Genomic DNA, 18,433 nt, shown 5'->3' on the forward strand with positions numbered 1-18,433 from the left:
GGCATCAAATAAGGTTCGTGGTCTCTTACCTTGATGCGTTCGGTGCAGCATGGCATCGCAGCGAAAATGTCGTAACTGTACATCGTTCCAAGTACCAGACTTGAACCGTCCCAGGGTTGTGTGCAGCTGCGACAACGAACAGGAGCCCCACCGCTACCTTCAAGGCAGCTCATGCAAACGGCAGACAAGAATTGTGTGCGACCCTCGACCTTCACCTGGAATCAAAAAACCGGGAGACGGTTGTTTTTCGGTTGTCATATGCTGCTCGAAAAGCGTTCGTTGGAACCCAACGCGCGAGAAGACTCGACAAAGTTTTTGGCGAACGGTGGTGACTTTGCCGTGACTTCCAATTCACGACTGGAGTGACACACCGAGGAGTTTCGTCATCGCTGTGCGTGTGTGTGTGTGTGTGTGTAAGATAGAGAGAAAGTGGGTGTGTACGTGTAAACGAAGGCGAAAACGAGCCGGGGGTGGAGATCCTCGGTTGCAAATAAAGCGAGTAAGCCGAAAGCGTTCTGCAAGCAGAAGCGCTGATTACACCTAATTAAGTCTGACGGTGGCGGCGGCGTGCAGGCGACGCCAAAAACAACGTGTATCTTCGTTAGCCATTTAGTAGAGTTTCCGTTTTATCCATGGCTTGTGAGCGCGCCGCCGCTCGATCCTCCCTCTTCTCCATCTCCTAGTTCTACTTCTCCCCCTGACACAAGTCTCTGAGGACCAGTTGTTTACCGAGTGAGAACTTCATGCTTCCACCAGCTTCTGGAGTTACACCACTGACTGACGTGTTCACCGCCATCCCCCCGTCACGATTGCTGCTTTTCGAAATTCAGGTGTCACTTACCAAGTGTATGAACGATGACACTTCAGGTCGATTTTTTTTTCGTTTTTATCGACAGTAGACGTACTCTGAGCACGCTGAATTACGAATATCATACTAATGGAGCGTTCTCCATATGTAGAAGGTAGTTGGTATACAACAAGAAGAGTGTAAGAGATCAGAATACCAGTATTTGAGGGTGGTAGCAATCTACCCGTAATCAAACTGTAATCATCTCAGGTCAAAAATTAGTTTCTTCTCAACTATGAATGAAATCCTGAATATATTAAAGTGACACTTTTTTACCGTGTTCATCATGATTACTCAACTATCACCAGTAACCTGATGAAACTTTTCCTGCTAATAAGATTATGATTCAAACTCACCTCGGCACAGGAAATCGAGTGTTGCCTAGGGGACAGAAAGAATGTTCCATCGACGAGCGGATACCTATCAAAAACGAGCATAGCGGCCCTGCATAGAACGCAAGATACCCTGGACCACTGGAGTGCAGCCAAGGTCGATAAAATGAAGCACCTCGTATCGTCGTTGCCGTGATTACCCTCGTCCTCCATCTGGAACAAAGGTTAAGAAAAGAAGTCCGGTTAGACGGTGCATTATATAACTGCAGACACGTAAGATGAAGGTGTGAAATATCCGCAAGAATATTCGAAGATGGATACATCGCGCATCGGCAGAAAAGGTGGTCCGAGGGATGAGGGCGGAAACTGAGTCGCAGACAATCGCGTCGTCACCGCGGGTAATCGTAATCTGAATATTCCACTCCCGTTTTGCGGGCTCTCGAAACTCGTGGTAGCTGACGGTGAGCCTTCGTAGCAATAACGTCGCGATGTCAACAAAGGTTGCCACCCCATTTCCTCCGCCTTAGTCGTTAAACCGTCAGGGGTGAACAAGGTGGCTGGATAGCTGGAATAGAGGCGGTGGTTCGTTCGTTCGTTCGTTCGTTGCCGTTGAAAACCCCCAGACGCGGACGTTTATAACCGCCGTAAATAACCAGCCCACCCGATCATAAGCTCGGCACAACGTAGAGCTCGACTTTTCCCTCAGTTCCCCCCCCTCCCTCCTTCCTTCTGTTGCCGTTTACCCAGAGACGGTCCTCTGGTTTAAGTAACATAAAAAACGTGATAACGACGGTTACTCCGACGGACCATATGTGCCCGCTTGGGCATCGAAGGCCCAAGTTCACCCCCGCATTTACCGCGATATCTACCCACGACAGGGGGATGAAAAAAATTTTATTAGAAGCTCATCTTCTACTCCGAAAATGTACCGGGATGATGATGATGACGATGACAGATTCGACTCGTGTCAACGTTCATTCGTCCATCCATGTGTTGAACCATGAAAGAAAGATGTCCTTTCGTTGTCTTGGAAGAAATTACATCTAGTCTTTTTCAGCGGTAATAAATTTCTTTACGTTCGTCGCAATTTCCGTTTCATCCCATACACTATACCGCGGGCTGAGAAGAAACTCTTGGCTTTTAGCTAGCGACCCTCAAAAGGAGAAGTTGTACAGCAGCTACTACGATATTAAACCGACGAGGTACTTCCTATTACTGAGGAGTTGCCGGAAGTGGCTCCTCCTTGTCGTCGTCGACGTCGACGTCGTCTGCGGGGTTTAGAAGCCGTTTCGTGCACTCGACAAAGAGAATGGAAGAGGGAAACGGTGTGAACGAAACACCATTCGATCTACTTTTCCTCTTCCTACGATCTCTGCAACATTTTATGATCCTTGCGGTATCCTTGATGAATTGGAAAGAACATTCATTGCTGACCCGGATCATCTTGAGGTACGGGGGGGGGGGGGGGGGAGTCGTTTTGATCGACATAAACGTTTGGTGGTCCGTTAAATCTGGAGCGTAACTACGGCCTGGAATTACGTTCCATAAAATGAGTTAGACGTAAAAATAAACAAGTCATATGTGTATCGCCGGTACGGCGCACTCAGACTGACTCGAAGGTGTCGATTCGTCGGGTTAACGAGCCTCCCGAATTTACTGCGCGTCCATTCGTAGTTTCTTTTTATTTTTTTTTTTTATTTTTTTTTCCCCGTTTTTTGCTGTCGCAGGATTATCGAGGAATCCGTTAGCAACGAGTTGTTATCGACAGGTGAGATTTGGATCAGTTATCGAGTGTCCGAAGCTCCGTCAACAATAATCTGGACGATTTTTTTGCCCCTGTTTGCCAATTTTCTCCCCCACGTATGTATCGCGCACAACTTTGATGGAGATCCAGAGATTAGAATGTGCTTTAACACGTATACAAAAAAGATCGTTAAAAGAACAGCTATTATTTATAAGGTTGGTACTGGGTCGTGTAACAACGGGTCGTCGGGTAATTACGGGCGTGTAAAACGAACACGTAATTCAAAGATGACAAAGACGGAGTTGCTGACGAAGTTTGCAGAGGAGGAGAGAAAAAAAAGAGTTAAGAATAAACGGTTCAAATGAATAATTTTGCTCTCAAGAAATTCTAAGGAATAAACAAGAATGAAAATTCAAAACAAAGATGAAGAGTAATGAGATTTTCTTTAATCCTTACAACTGATTTACATTATACGCGTACAAAGCTTTATTTAATACGAATATACGAACCAAAGAGAGAGAAAAACAATAATATAAAATGAAAAAGTTTAGGTAGTAATAAAAAATAAAAAAATTAAATTAAAAGAAAAATTTAAAAAAAAAAAAAAAAAAAAAACAAGCGGCAAAACAATTGCCGAACAACGGGATACTGGTGAGCCAGCGCGGGTTGAGGATGCAAAATGACAAAAGGTTAGGGTGAGAAACAAAACAATCCAGAGAGAAAATGGAAGAAAAAAAAAAAAATAAAATTCACACAAGGTTTCGCCGAGTGCAGCACGTTTATTCTCTACCTACTCGCACGCGAGGGGAAGAAATATATATTTATATATTGCCGTAAGGGAGGGAGAGAAGAAAGAGGGTGGAGAGCAGCGAATGAACTGAAATGAGCTGAAGGTGTTACGTAAGGACAACGTCATCTCTCTCTCTCTCTCTCTCTCTCTCTCTCTCTCTCTCTCTCTCTCTCTCTCTCTCTCTCTCTTCTACGAGACGGACATGGGATCTCGTCAAACTCGAGCGAGGCGGTGGATTAATATACCAACTCGAATTACCCACCTAACCGAGATTACGAAGACGGTAAATTCCGAGACAAGGTGGAGATAAGAAATCACGAGAGGCGCAAGGGGGGGATGCAATTTCTTCTCCATCCTACTCCAAGGATGACGGAGCGCAGGTGAAGCTTAGACTGAAACGTCCTACGGAAATAAGGGACGCGTTCCTTTGCCATAGGAGCCTGGTGTTACTGACAGTGCTGACGTAGCGGGGTTTTCTTTATTTCGTAGGTAGAGGACATCGTCTAGCCCCCTAGAAGTACGCCAGCTGGGAAATGAAATTCGATTAAATGGTAGCGGGACTTTACGAGCTCCGAAAGTACTCGAAAAAGTAATCCGACCATCCTCATCCTCTTCCTTCTCCTCCTTCTTCTTCTCCAGGATGAATGTTACGTACGCATCGAGACTCTACCGGGCAATCGAAGTGTGTAACGTAACGTAACATACATACATCGTGAAGAGTAAAAAGAAAAGAGTCATTAAACGACCGTAACAGAGAGCGTTCACCAAATGGTCCTCTGGTCCTCTGGTACCTCTTCTTGTTCTCATCCTTCGGCGAGTTGAAAGGGGCATCAACGGACGTGCAGACTCAGACTCAGACTCACTCTCACACACACCTCGGTTTATCATCGATTTTTACGACTAAGGGTAGACAGATTTACCGACGCGGGTCACTTTCGTTGATTTCAATTTTATCCCCGCCTTAGCTGGATCGTTACAGTCACAGTTGTTCGTGGCCGACTAGTCGTGGAAAGGACCATCGTTGGCGTTGTCATGGATTAAAAGGAGTTCCGCAAGCCTGAGAGCTTCACTTTGGTAGTAAAATTTGCGAAAAGGATAAACAAGAAGGACGCTCGAACTAGCGGGAGTAGATATGCTAAATTTGTGCTACGTTTAACGGTAAAATTATTAGAATAACCAACAGGGCTAATCCAGCTTACAGAGGGAATATGAAAGGTACCGTGAACCGTGAACCCTTTTTACCAACTTATCTCTTCTCCCGATGGCTTTATCTAGCGCCAGCGTGTTTCCCCGTTCCATCCACCCGGCGAAAACCCTCTTGTAAATTGCATAAATGGCCATTTTCGACTTTGATGTAAGCGGATTTTCCGAGAAGACCCTACAAGTCCTCCTCTCCAGACCTTCTCTCGATTTCAGTGAGAAAGAGAGAGAGAAAGAGAGAGAGAGAGAGAGAGAGAGAGAGAGAGAGAGAGAGAGAGAGAGAGAGAGAGAGAGAGAGAGAGAGAGAGAGAGAGAGAGAGAGAGAGAGAGCCAGAGAGGATGAGCGAAATTACTTTGTCCCGGATCTCACCCTAACCGGTAAGCTTTCCTCCTTCGTCATGGAGTCCGAAGCTCGGATAACCGACTGTCTGAAACGCACGTTCCTCTCCTCTCCAAGGAGCATGAAAACCGACCACCAAGCATCGCCGAAGGGTCCCGTGAGCCGAATCCTGGCAACGGAGCTCGCCGGCTGCCGAATATATCTATAAGATTGCGGTTTACCGTGAGAAGAGCGAATCTCCTAAGTCGCCTGAAAGTGTCGTCCGCTGGTCCTTCGGCTTAAGAGTACATAGATTTAGCGGATGATGTCGGGGGCATTTCTCGATCGGCGGAAATGCTTTGTATATCAATATGGCGGATGGTCGAGTATCGAGTAATCTTTTTATCGGACATTGGAAGAAAGAGGTCGTATGTCGAAGGACCCCTCCTGTCATTTCCAGGCTGTCCCTTTTCGCCGAAGACGCTGTGACCGTATATAGCTACCACAGAGAGCTTTTAGCGTCGAAAATCGCCGAGTCCGATCCGTTTACGTAATAAATACAAACTTGTCCGCGATGCGTTAGACCCGGTTCGGTAAACATGTCGGGACAATCATAACTCGTTTGAATCACCGATTTATATCTCGGGAGGTAAAAATATATACGTCGCGGGGCATGCCTCGCTGACCGCGAAATAAGAATGGAGGGAATCCCGTCGCGAGCGTGTGTGTATGCGTGTGCGGGTACAATATATCAGAAAGAGTTTTAAAAGTTCTCTTTGGCGGCTTCCGTTAACCGAAGTTACTACGGGGACTCGCACAGTCAGCAGCGTAACTCGATCTCTGCGTCCTGCACCACCGGGTAACAAAACAGGGAAAAAAAGAAAGAAATGAAAATGGAATGGAAAGGAAAAGAAAAATATATCCTACTCGGGACGCGGCGCCGCAACGACGTCGAACGTGTACCGCGTCACGCACGCTGACATTTTTATTATCCTGTTACACTGGTAATCTGAAAGTTGAAGGTAGAGAAAAAAAAGAAAAAAAAAAAAAAAACTGATTTACAACTCGAAGTTATTGTACGCTCGGTGCAGGCGACACCTGAAACCTCAAGAACAGGGGGTGGTGGTGGTGGTGGTGGTGGTGGTGGTGGTGGTGGTGGTGGTGGTGGTGGAAACATTTCCTATTTTTAATTTTTTTTTTTGTCCTTCCCTGCCACTCTACCTTCAAGACCCAACACACACACACACACATGCACGCACACACAAACACACGTGACGATGATATTCGAAGTTTGATAAGGTTTGTCGGGCGCAGCGTTGGATTATTCAACGAATGCAATTTCAGTCTGGCGAATCCGCTGATTCACCGTGAACGGAGTCACGTCCCCTTGTCCCAAAATCCGGGATTGTCCCCCGATCGCTCGACGGACATTGACGAACGGTTCGGTGCATGCAGCAGGGGTGACACACGCTGCGGTAGGTAGGCCGTACGTAGTACCGCATACTGCATTTGGCGTAGTGCCCCGGGGGGTGGTGGACGCGAGCCTGGCGGCTAACGCAACGCCGCCGGTTCTTCCCCCAAGCTATTAATTATGCAACGCGGAAGGGTTGTTAATTTAGTACCTTGTAGTAAAATAATTGTAGGGCTCACGCGACCTACGCTGTTGGCTCGCACGAGCGGACGAGAGACACCTGACAATTCTGACCCGTTCCGCGTCCCTTCGAAAAATTTCACCAGACAGACTTATCGTTTAGTGGTGCTGCACGCCCTCGATTTGCAAATTCGTTTTCTCTTCTTCTTTTTTTTTTTTAATACAGAACGAATTATCCCCTTTGCTTGAAATTTGTTCCTTCGAAATTATACCCGCTTTAATCGTCTTTCTATTCATTTATTTACCATTTTTTTTTTTTTTTTTTCCCCGTCTTATTCCTCCTCTTTCACCCTGCAAATAAAGCGCGCATCCCGAGTAGAAAATCGCCTTAGAAACGTTCCGGGGTGAAATAAGACTGAGGCGAGAGGGAAATGAAAATTTCTTAATAATAATCCCGTGTTTTAAGATAAATTTTTTTTTTCGCTCATCACCGCATGCGCTGATATTTTTTAATACGCTTTTATTTTTTCAATTTTTTTTTTTTTCATGTATTTAAGTACGTCTGTGCGTATATTACGGAAAAGCGAGCCTTCCTACTTATTCCCTCTTTCCCCTACGGCTTTTCGTCGCTCCTTCGCCCCGAAACAGAGAACTTTTTCCTTACCACTGTAAAAGGGAGATGTGTATACATATATATTTGTACGACCAAGATGTTCGCATCGGTTCACTTCACGCTCGGTCAAACGCGAGTAATCCATGTACAGCTATGTACCCACAACGATACCGACATAATATCAAATCTGAAATGTTCCCTTTCGTCACGAATGGTTTCCATCGTTAAAATCGTTCAAATTTTTAACGAAGCCGTTAAAGAGATCAAAGTTGCGCGTTCGATTCTTGTTTATTCGACCAATGCAGCGATGCTGAAAGCATTGGTACAATGAAATTGATCAATAGCGAGACGAACAATCCAAATTTATCATCGGCGTAGTAACACACGCCTAGGGTATCGTGAATACGCATTTATAGACACTTTTCCCCGACAATGAGTATATTCGCGACTACACGCGCCCCCAGAGGACGTCAAATCAATAGAACGCGTCAGGCTGCCACGGATCGTTGAAAACCCTTGCCCATTTCGCGTGTGACTAGTCGAGGGTACGGAAATTGAAATTACGATTCAATTTTTGTATGTATATATATATGTATATTTTATACATTATGGGTACATGAAATTGTGAGGTGAAGAAGAAGAAGAAGAGGAGGAGAAGGAGGAGGAGGAGGAAGCAGGAGAAGAAGAACAAAGACGTTTGAGCGTTATATTTTCTGCACAATTTTTTCCCTTTACACGAGACAAGCAATGTATTGTGTCGAGATGGCGGTAACCCTTGTAATGAGAGCACTGAAGCGCCGAATAATCAGAATCGGGATATAAGAAGCTCAAAAGGTCTTTTTACATTTTAATATCGCATAGGGCCCACCACCGGCACCGAACGGTTGCCAGTTCACTGACCCGAAAACCCCGAAAGAGAAAAAGAGAAAGAGAGATAGCAAGAGAACGGGGGATGGTGGTTTTCATTTGACGTTAAAATGAAAATAAAATTCAAAGCGGTTTTCCAGCTGCATCGGTGAAGGAGAGAGCGAGACACGGGTGGAAGGAATGATGGTGGACGGACAGTTAATTAAAGGAATCAAAATTAAAGAGGATGAAAAAAAAAAAAACCTACCCAAGGTTTTTTCCAATACCCACAATTCCGCTGTTCATACCGTAAACTTCAAAGAGAGCTCACTCTTTATCTTTCTCCCTTTCTCTATCTGGTATCGATATACATACATATACCTTCAAATACCTCTGGGGCGGTGATGGGGGGAAAAAAAAAATAGGCTACAACGAAGAAAATAAAAAGAATTATCAGCGATCGGTAGTGAATCTTCACTTTTATTTTCGTCGTCCTTCTCCCGCCGCGCAATTTCGAACTTTTAATGCAGCAACTATAAACCCCCGGGATATATATTTTTTTTTATTTCACTGAATATCCCCACGCGGTCACTCTGGCTCTGCGAGAGGGTAGACGAGTGTAACACCGTAAAATTGGGAAAGGGCGTCGGATAAAAACGGAGGAGAATGATGAAAGTGAAAAAAGGGAGATAGACACACGCGCGCGAGTTACATGCCTACTCGAGACTCCGACTGTTGCAAGAATGCGGGACGGTCGAAGGATCGTTACTATCTCGTCTCCACGGGTCATTGGAGAAATCGGTGTAGCAACAGCTTCCTGCTATCGGTGAGTCGTAACCTTGGAAGGAAGAAAGAAAGAAAGAGAGAGAGAGAGAAAAAAATAAAAAAACCCCCTCGTTAAAATTTGGCGATAAACCTTTGAAATGATTCTGCCTAGAAGCTACCTGTGAGACGCGATGGTTAACGACCCTACAGATTCGGGCAATCTTTGTTCTTTGAATCGTAAAAATCTAAAAATAAAACTTATCGGTTTAACGGTGGCGCTTATCGTCGCGATTCGTGCCCTGAAAAACGTCCCATCCAAGACAAAAGAACGAAAAAACAAAAAAAAAAAAAAAAAAGAGGAGTAAAGTAAAAAAAATTAGTGGAAACAAGACTCTTCGATACGGGGTCGCACCCCGAAGTGGAAACCAAACCCTATTTCAGATTCCCCCCGTCTCTCTTTTTCACTCACGCCACGGGATGCCACTTCCTGATACACCGGAATAATTTTTTTCTTCTTCTTCTTCTTCTTCTTCTTCTTCTTCTTCTTCATATTCTATTTCTTACCACCCTCTTGGTGGAAACGCCAAACGGTCGGCGTCGCCGTTTTGCATGCGATCATTCGTGCGTGTCACGGTTTACGAACCAAGTGTAGCCCTGCTGCGAGGCTGACCCTATAAATCAACCACGCACCGTCGAAGAGGTTAAGAATAGCGTTAACGCTATGGTGTTAAAGGGTAAGACCGTATAGATCATAGAGCAGCCTTCCTTTGTCTAACCTTCCCTTATACCGTTCCGTACCCCAAACTAACGACAAAAATTCCGCGACTACATTTTCATAGTAGTCTAAGGATGCGATCGATCTGCGCCAATGGTGATCAAATGTTCAGGTTAAAATCATTCGTACGCAGAGAGCTTACACCTTCGATCCAAGTATGATACAGTACCCGTTCAGCATCACGGATTATCACCGGCGTTCGTCGATGATCCGGAGCCCGAATATGAGAAAGATTGAGAGCGGGTGAGGGTCAGGGGGTTAAGTCGGATCAGACGACGATCCAGATTACGCGTTGGATCAGACGAGGAGGAAGCCAAAGGAGAGGATACACGACGAGGTGATGATGTCACAGTGCCGGAGTAAAGGGGTGTTGAAAGAGCGTTGATTTTAACCTGAACAGCTGCTGGATTCGGATGCGTTTTGATTTTCCTTTGAGGTTGGTTAATTAGCTCTACCTCCAAGCTCCGCGCTCCGTCAAGTATCCAGAAAATGGACGGATTTCCCCACCCCAAGGAAAAACAAAGTTGCAAGTACAGACGCACTCGGGAGTTCACCGACGTTTCAACCTCCCCGGTGAAATCCCAAGGTTGAGGTAGTAAGGAGAGAGGAAGTCACAAGCCAACAAGACGGCGGGAGTCAACGTTCAGGTATTACAGCTCTTCCTCCTGTTTCACCCCATCCCTTCTCCGGATATCCCAGGGGAGCAAGGCACACAATGTTGCACAAAACAATAGACGATGGGCTGTGGCTGGCTTCTTGTCGGCAGGGTGGTTCATGTGCCATTCCAACGTCCTGAACCACCTCTCGTCTAGCCGCTGCCACCCGGCAACTACTGTAGCGTACACCAGAAACCCCGTCTACCCGGCACTCCTTCCTCCAGGTCGTAAACGTTTTAATTATATCGGCTTTCTCTGTAAGCGTGTGACGTGCGAGATAACCTAAAGTCGGAAGTTCACTGGCTGGCCAATGTTCGGAGCACGTAACGAGGAGTTGAATACGGAATTTGGAAGAGAACGCGCGCACGGTAGAAAAGTCGAGTGAGTACAAGAAAAATGCTCCGGGTGTTGGATCAAGCTTTCCTATGATCAAACTTCCGACTGGCTATCTGTTATCTGATCGTCACGATCGGTCCAAATTTAAATCATATCAAATATTGACCTAGCCCATCAGTTCTTTGCGCTTACGTCGCCTTGGAACTCTGTCAAGACATCAAAAATCTCAAGTAACAAATGACAAGTGAATTTACGCAGGAAGATGGACGAGAAATTGAATATTGGAAACTGATTCCGATTAGAAAAGGTGAAATGAAGAATTTTTTATACAACGGATCAAAGTTCTGAACAATAATTCAAGTTCTTACCTATTCATCGTCATCTCGTTAGAACGTTCAGTCGAAATTTCAATTGTACGAAGAATATCGAACCGGTCCAACGGTTCTTTATTCTTTTTCTTTGGCCACAAGATCCTGGTCAAAAAAAGAAAAAAGAAAAGAAAAAACCTGCGAAGAACGAACGGCAACAAGTGAATCCACCCCAGGGATACAACTTGATCCTCTTTTTCATCGGATGGATTTTTGAAATTAGAGAAGAAATGGACTTGGCGTGTACGGAGTTTAGAGGATATTTCGAGGGTGGATCAGTCGACGGATTACCCTCGCGTCGAGTCAACAATAACGCCGCGGCACTTGGTGTTTTATCCGCTAACCATGCTCCGAGTGGAAATTTGGATTTTAAATACAAAGACAGAAGTTGAACTTCAACGTCTTTCACGTGTACGGTACATATACAGTTATTATTAACGGCGATGGAAATGGCAATTAACGTAACATAAGCATGTAACTGAACGTCCGTACGAATTTTTCTTCCCTTTAAAATTTATCCAGAAGATATTGATTCCACGGAGCGGAATGCCAACATTACCCGGAATCGGGTAATATAAGATATTTACCTTGTCCGGATAGCGAACTTTCGTAATATGACAAATATATCTCAACTTGGCGCAAGTTCTTTACAACGTTTTACTCTCATTTATCTCATCGTCCGATAGTCTTACCCTTTCTTCTCCGTACTCTCGACTTATCCGCGTCAAATTGATCCGAGAGAGTAACTATCCCTCGAAAGTTTTAATATATTTATCAAGAGCGGTTTGCCGGGCACTGTGACCCGTGCAATTTGCCAAATTTCATTCCTAAAATGGGATAGCCGAAGAAATATAATGTGAGAGAACGAGAGAGCAAGAGAGCAAGAGAGAGAGAGAGATATATAGGGAATGACAGAGGGCGCGTACAACCTGCAGAGTGATATTTAAATTAATAGCTTTTTGTCCGAAGCTAATTTCGCAAATGCTTCTGCCCGAGGTGGTAATAATTTACGCCTCTTGAACCCGAAACCTCCTGTAAGCGCCCTCCCTCCACCCCCCACCCACGACGTGTTCACTCTCTCATAACCTCTGCGTAGGTGGTTTAAGGGCGCATCCTGCATTACTACTACCTCCTACAAACACCAAGGACAGCAAGCAGCCCGGCTAATTCCCTACGGCAAAACGAACGACGACGACGACGTCGACGTCGCGACGCCCAAGAATGAACGGGGATTCAAAGCAATACCTGCAACCCCGCCACTTGAAATAAATATTATATTACTCGGCTAGGTTTCCCCACCTCCGTCGTCTTCTTCTTCTTCTTCTTCTTCTTCTTTTTGATCTCGTCTCGGAATAATTTGTCTGAAAATTCAGGAGTCGGGTAAAGAAAAAGAGAGAAAAAAAAAAGAGACAAATTAAGAAACGTCTCGTTTTTCCCTCCTCTTCCCCCCTCACCCTTCCTCGACCCACCCTCTCTCTCTCTCTCTCTCTCTCCTCTCTCTCTTTACACTCTCGCAACAGACGCTTTGCCTAATCTCGCCGAGCAATATGCGTTAACGCGAGTGGTGTCTTCGTATAGCGAGAGTTGGTCCGGGGGGGGTGACGGGGGTGGTGGTATGTTTGTATCGGAACTACGAGTAAGTGGCTGTCAGCTAAATTACAACGACGAAACGAGCCGATGGAGAGACACTCAACGGTGGGGGTGGGGGGGTTGAGACGGGGAGAACCGGCGTTAGCCGGGGAAATCGGATTGAATCCCGCTTTGCATAAATTTGTCGAGTGAGACAAAGGCGCGTTGGTCCGTCTCTCTCTCTCTCAGCTTGGCTTATACGGCGCCATTCGCAAAATTTGGTTACATTATCTGGGACGCCGTCGCGCCTGCAAAACGTAACTCGATGACAAAATATCATCGATGTTTGTTGTCGGAGTGTATTGGCGAAGAAAAGAAAATAAACAAAAAAAGCTCTCGAAAAATTAACGAGAAATGGAAACGTTAATGTTTGAATCGTAGCGAATTGCCCCTGACCACGGCAATGAAGTGTTGATACAACTTTCGGATGAAAAGTTTTTATCAATTTTTGGAAATCAATGAAAGCTGGATGAAAAGTTGACTATTTTCAATAGAGAAGATCGAAAAATCTGTACGTATAATACGTTCAAATTTTCAACTCGAAGTTTCGAAGGGTTTCAGACAGCTTTTGATTTCTCCTCGACTTATCTATCTCGTAATAATTTTCATTGTGAAAGCTTTTCCCGTTCGTCGGGGGTCTTCAAAGGAGAAAAGAGAGAGAGAGATAGAAAGAGAGAAGGATCTCCTCTCTCGCGTACTAGATTTCCAAGATTTTTCATCATCCCATAATAATTCTTCTTCGAGCGAAAAAGCGCATGCATCGAATTTTCGCGAGTCTCTCCCGCCTCCCTTTCCTCAATCTTCTTCGGTCTTATACTTACTCCCGTCGACATAAATAAGAGATGCACGCAACCCCCGGCACGTACGTCAAAGTCAAGATTCAGGGATTACACACGTCGTCGTCGTAGTTTCTTTATTCTCCTTCTTCTCTCTCTCTCTCTCTCTCTCTCTCTTCCTCGTCAAGGGGCAAATACATTTCTTATTTTTATCAACTCGATGATACCCCGCGCGTGTGTCGTCAACGACTCTCCGACCCTCGGCTCCAGTAGGCAAAAGTGACAGCCGTATTAAGGATAGACGGAATACGTTATGACCGCGAAATGGGGGTAAAATAAAAAAAAAAAGAAAAGAAAAGAAAGTAACCAAAAGACCAAAAAATCATCTCTTTGTCAGAGCACCTGACGCAAAGAGTCTTTTTCGCGATTTGATTTCATACACATCCCTCGTGAAAGCTGAAACGTCGAGAGTCGAGGGAAGGGGCAAAAAAAAAAAAAAAAAAAGGCAAAGAAGAAAAGAAAGAAATTACCTAAATTAACTCCTTGACAACCGTCTGGCAAAATCTTCGCCTCCCGACTTTTTTTTTTCATCCCCTTCTCCGTTCAAACTTCGTTCAATTCTTTTCATCTTTTAATTTTTTCATCTTTCACCAACCTCGCCAACTAATCCGATGTCTAGCCGATCGCAAAGTACCGATTAAATTGGCAAAAGCACGAGGCCTGTGAAATCTGAGAGAAGTGGATCGAAGCAACGGAGCCGCGGGGGTGGCGGCGGGGGCATCGTTCGAGTGACAATTAATTTATTCGGCAGTACCGTATAAGAGCTACAACAACTCTCCACAGCTCTTACTCGACTCAACGATGAGAGAGTAGCGCGCGCCTAAGGGCTCTTTGGTTAAGAAGCTTTGGCTGCACTTAACGTTGATATTTTATTAATTATAATCCTTCGGAGGCTGTATGCTCGTCAGTCTCTCTCTCTCTTTCTCTCGCAACCCTGCACGCCGTACAACACAGCGTTCAAATTCCCGGGAGAAAATGGGAACGCGGGGTTGCTGGCAGCTTCGTTTATACGATTCTACGGGGGACGACGATGTTTCCCACATTTGCCACATTTGCCACACTTCCGTAAATAGCTAGCTACTTTCTCTCTCCTCTTCGTCGCAATATCGGATTATTCAATTCCGCATAAGGCAAGTACAGAACTGTAGATAAAAGTACCAAATGGAATTAAAGGTTGTACGTTCACCCGAACCATAACAAAAAAGAAAAAGCTCGACCGAAATTTTGTCAGTTAATTTTCATTTTCCGCTTACTCCTGATCAGCGGCCGTATTTTTTTCCCCTCTGATACACCGATTCGCGTCAGATTTGAACCCTGACATATATATACTGACAATAATTTCCTTCGATACTTTATGCAAAATCGCTAGTGGAATACGTACAACAGGTGAAATAATAAACAGGCTGGAAAAGCATTCGTGGGTACCGAAGAATCGAAATTTGAAATTTATCGATACGGATAATACGTTTATCAGCGATAATACCGTTGAACGTTGAGATTATTTACTCTCGGGGGCGTTTAACGACGCGAGAGAATAAATGCAGCCCGTGAAAGCGATCATCGACGCTTGATATTGCGAAATGTTTGCAAATTGCACACGTCATGTGATATTAAGCGAAGTGCAAAGCTCCTCTCTCACCAAGGTCTCGGGTTCAGGGCAACGTCGTCAATCGCTGGCCTGATACATACGGGGAGGCGAATGGCATCGGAGAAGAGAAATTGATGCGGCAGCCCTGGCTATGCAGTTTAGATTACGGTGCGTTAGTCTTTCCACGTAGAGACTTGGCACTGAATCGTTAATGGCGACGACGATGGCGTTGCACGGATTGTGTGCGGCGCGGCACGTTGTTAACTCTTGTCTGAAAATTGATTCGCTGCAGGATTTCGGAATTTTTAATTTTTTTATTTTTATTCCGTTTTATTTTATTAACTTTTTTTGTTTCCTTTTATCCTTCTTTATTTTTGGATATTGTTTTTGCCCAAGATCGAAAGCCCGACGAATCATCAACTTTTGAAAAGTAAATTGGTAAATACAGAGACGTAGTAAATGTGTAACTTCGTTATTGAGTCGTATTAATGAAATGATCTCTCTGCCGCAATATCGGCTTTCCGCGGAATTAGACAGCAGTTCGGGTAATGGAAAATAATGAAGAAGTCAACAGGGAGTCGAAGAGAATCCTCCTCCCCCCCCCCCCCCCCCCCCCCCCCAGCAAGGACCTCGAGGACCCGCCGTTTCCTTCCGCCTCGCCCAGCCGGAAAGAAGAAAATTGGAAGGTACTCCGCACGGTATCGGAGATTAAAAATATATTTAAGGGTGGATTAAGGGTAGCAATTATGACCGCTCAAGTTACTTTATAAATTTCTCGTGGAGGAGAAACGGGATGAAGGAAAAAAAAAAGAGAGAGAAAAAGAGAGGAAGGGGGAGCGAACAAAGATGGATTATTTCTATTCGCCAACGACGCGACATACAAATTTTTTCATTCTCATTTCCTTCTTGTTCTTATTTATGAGACAAAATAAGAACAAATTGAAAAAAGAATAATTTTCAATAAATAATCTTGGCAAACGTTTTTTTTTTTTTTTTTTTACCATCTGTGTCTCTCAATTTTACTTAATTTCCATTCGTTCCCCCTCTCGGTAAGAACGATTCATAGATAAAATGACTGCAGTAAAATCATTGATAGAAAAAATGAAATAAAAAAAATTGTCAAGAGATGAATTCAAGAAACAATCTCGCGGTTATCTCACTTTCTCGCTCAATTTTTGTCCAATAAAAAAGTCAAACATCCGAAATACGCCCGAGGAAACGAATCACACTGAGAAGAATTTCATTTGTTAGAGTAAGTAGAAAAATTGAGTGAAACAGGTATCGTTAAAAAAAAAAAAAAAAAAAACTGTTTGAATATCGTTGGAATTACGAAAAACTAGGTACGCCCAACCATTTCGCGCCATCGTCGATCCTTTTTTGGTTATTGCAACGCAAAGTCAGTTTGTTCGGTTTACTCTACTTTTTTAGTCAAACAAGGCTTTGACGTCGATTTATCGTTGCACGAGCATTAAATTATCGCAACAGTAGCAAGAAAATATAGCAAGAGTGATCGTAATGATAAGGAATAGTAACGGATACTAGACTTTTTGGTAACAGCTATAAAACTAATTTTCATTTTCTACCTGGAACTGTATTTTTCGATTGTGGTAAAAAATGAAAATAGTTAAGGACCGAGCGGTAACCGGAACAAAAAATTTCTCTCAGTGGAGGTGATTGAATAAAAATCGTGTTTACCCTGGCATCCGATTCGTATATATTTATAAATAACGCACGTACGACAAAGAAGTAAGATAGATCTCGGGGTGGTCCTGGCGGCCTCCTCTTCAAGGCGTGTCTTGATCGTGAGAAATCTCTCGTCATATCTCCGATGCATGCATATACATGTGTATATACATATATATAAATACATACATGTATGTACGTATATACGTGTATAATATACGTTTGAAGCGAGACACGCGTCGTCTTCGTCGACGCGAATGAATATTTGATTCCTCCTTTCCTTACCCGCCGGCAGCATCACTGCTGAGCGATGGATGGCATAAATAAGAATAAATAAAGCCTGCAGACACAGGGTGACTCGACCAAAGACGACGACGACGTCGACGACGTTACAATATGTGAGTTCCTGGTCTCGACAGAAAAGATTTCAACGAGTGACGACGGGCAAATGCGTTCTCCTCAGTTTTCTTTTAACTCCATTTTCGCAATGTTTCATACACATATATATATATATATATATAATGTTGTTATACACAGAGAGGCGGAGACTGGATGAAGGAATAATTTTGACAAAGGACCTCCGCCTCCGCAGCAGCATCAATACCCGTGCAAAGTTTATCCTTTGTAAAGGTTGTTTTAAGTATACACCGAGAACTCTCCTTATCCTCTCTCTCTCTTTCTCTCTGTTTCTCTTTCTTGAGTAAAGGACTTAAATATTTGAATAACGTGTAACCGGAGAGGGAGAGTGAGAGAGAGAGGGAGAGAGAGACGTCGAAAAGTGCAAAGCGTATACCTACTTATATCCGAAATGAAAAATCAACACGGGTTAGAAAGTCCGATAATCCAGAGACGAGGGGGAGGAAGATGCTAGACTCGCTTCTATGTAACGTAACAAATAAGAAAGAGAGGAGAAAAAAAAATGTATTAATTAAAAGCAAGCAGACGAAACGACGTATAATATACGTTACAACCAACTTTCTACGATGATATTATACATCCAATTCAACCACGAGGGATTGAAATTTAAGTTTTATAAGAAGAGAGAAAGATAGAATTCCCATATTATACGTATAGGGTGTTTCTTTTTCATAAAATGTTATTGTTAGCTCTTTGCACGGATAATTGAATTTGAATACTCGAAATAGACATTCACATTCCTTTAAGAGCTGCCGGCTTCGCGTATTTCTTTAATTTAATTCCATCCCGTACTTCTCTTTTGTACAGCATCCGATAATAGTTGGTTCGTTTGTATGTTCATCCACTTTGGCAAAATTTAAAACCTGAAAAAACGATCCAACCTCCCTAGAAATTAATTTCCTCTCTTATTTCGCCTTCACCTGCCGTACCAAATAAACCAAAATTAAATATCCAAAGGACTCGACTATACATATATATATATATAGTAAATACTTGACGTGCGATTTTCTTCCCGACTATTTCGCAGCCGCATCGCGTATAAAATTACCAACTAGGTTAATGGAAATGAATTACTGGGGCACTGAACTTCGCAGCAAA

General features: G+C 43.9%; 1 protein-coding gene across 1 annotated transcript in view; it reads right to left on the minus strand.

Moving 5' to 3' along the window:
- LOC107223223 (headcase protein) overlaps nt 1-18,433 on the minus strand; it is a 155,383-nt gene that overhangs the window by 16,069 nt on the left and 120,881 nt on the right. Inside the window, exons 3-4 of the mRNA XM_046738247.1 lie at nt 1,204-1,392; nt 30-215 (exon numbers count right to left, since the gene is read on the minus strand). Coding sequence (XP_046594203.1) covers nt 30-215; nt 1,204-1,392 — 375 coding nt within the window. The remainder of the gene's footprint in view (nt 1-29; nt 216-1,203; nt 1,393-18,433) is intronic.

Source organism: Neodiprion lecontei, chromosome 4 (assembly GCF_021901455.1).
Source record: "Neodiprion lecontei isolate iyNeoLeco1 chromosome 4, iyNeoLeco1.1, whole genome shotgun sequence".
In the NCBI taxonomy this organism is placed as follows: Eukaryota; Metazoa; Arthropoda; class Insecta; order Hymenoptera; family Diprionidae; genus Neodiprion; species Neodiprion lecontei.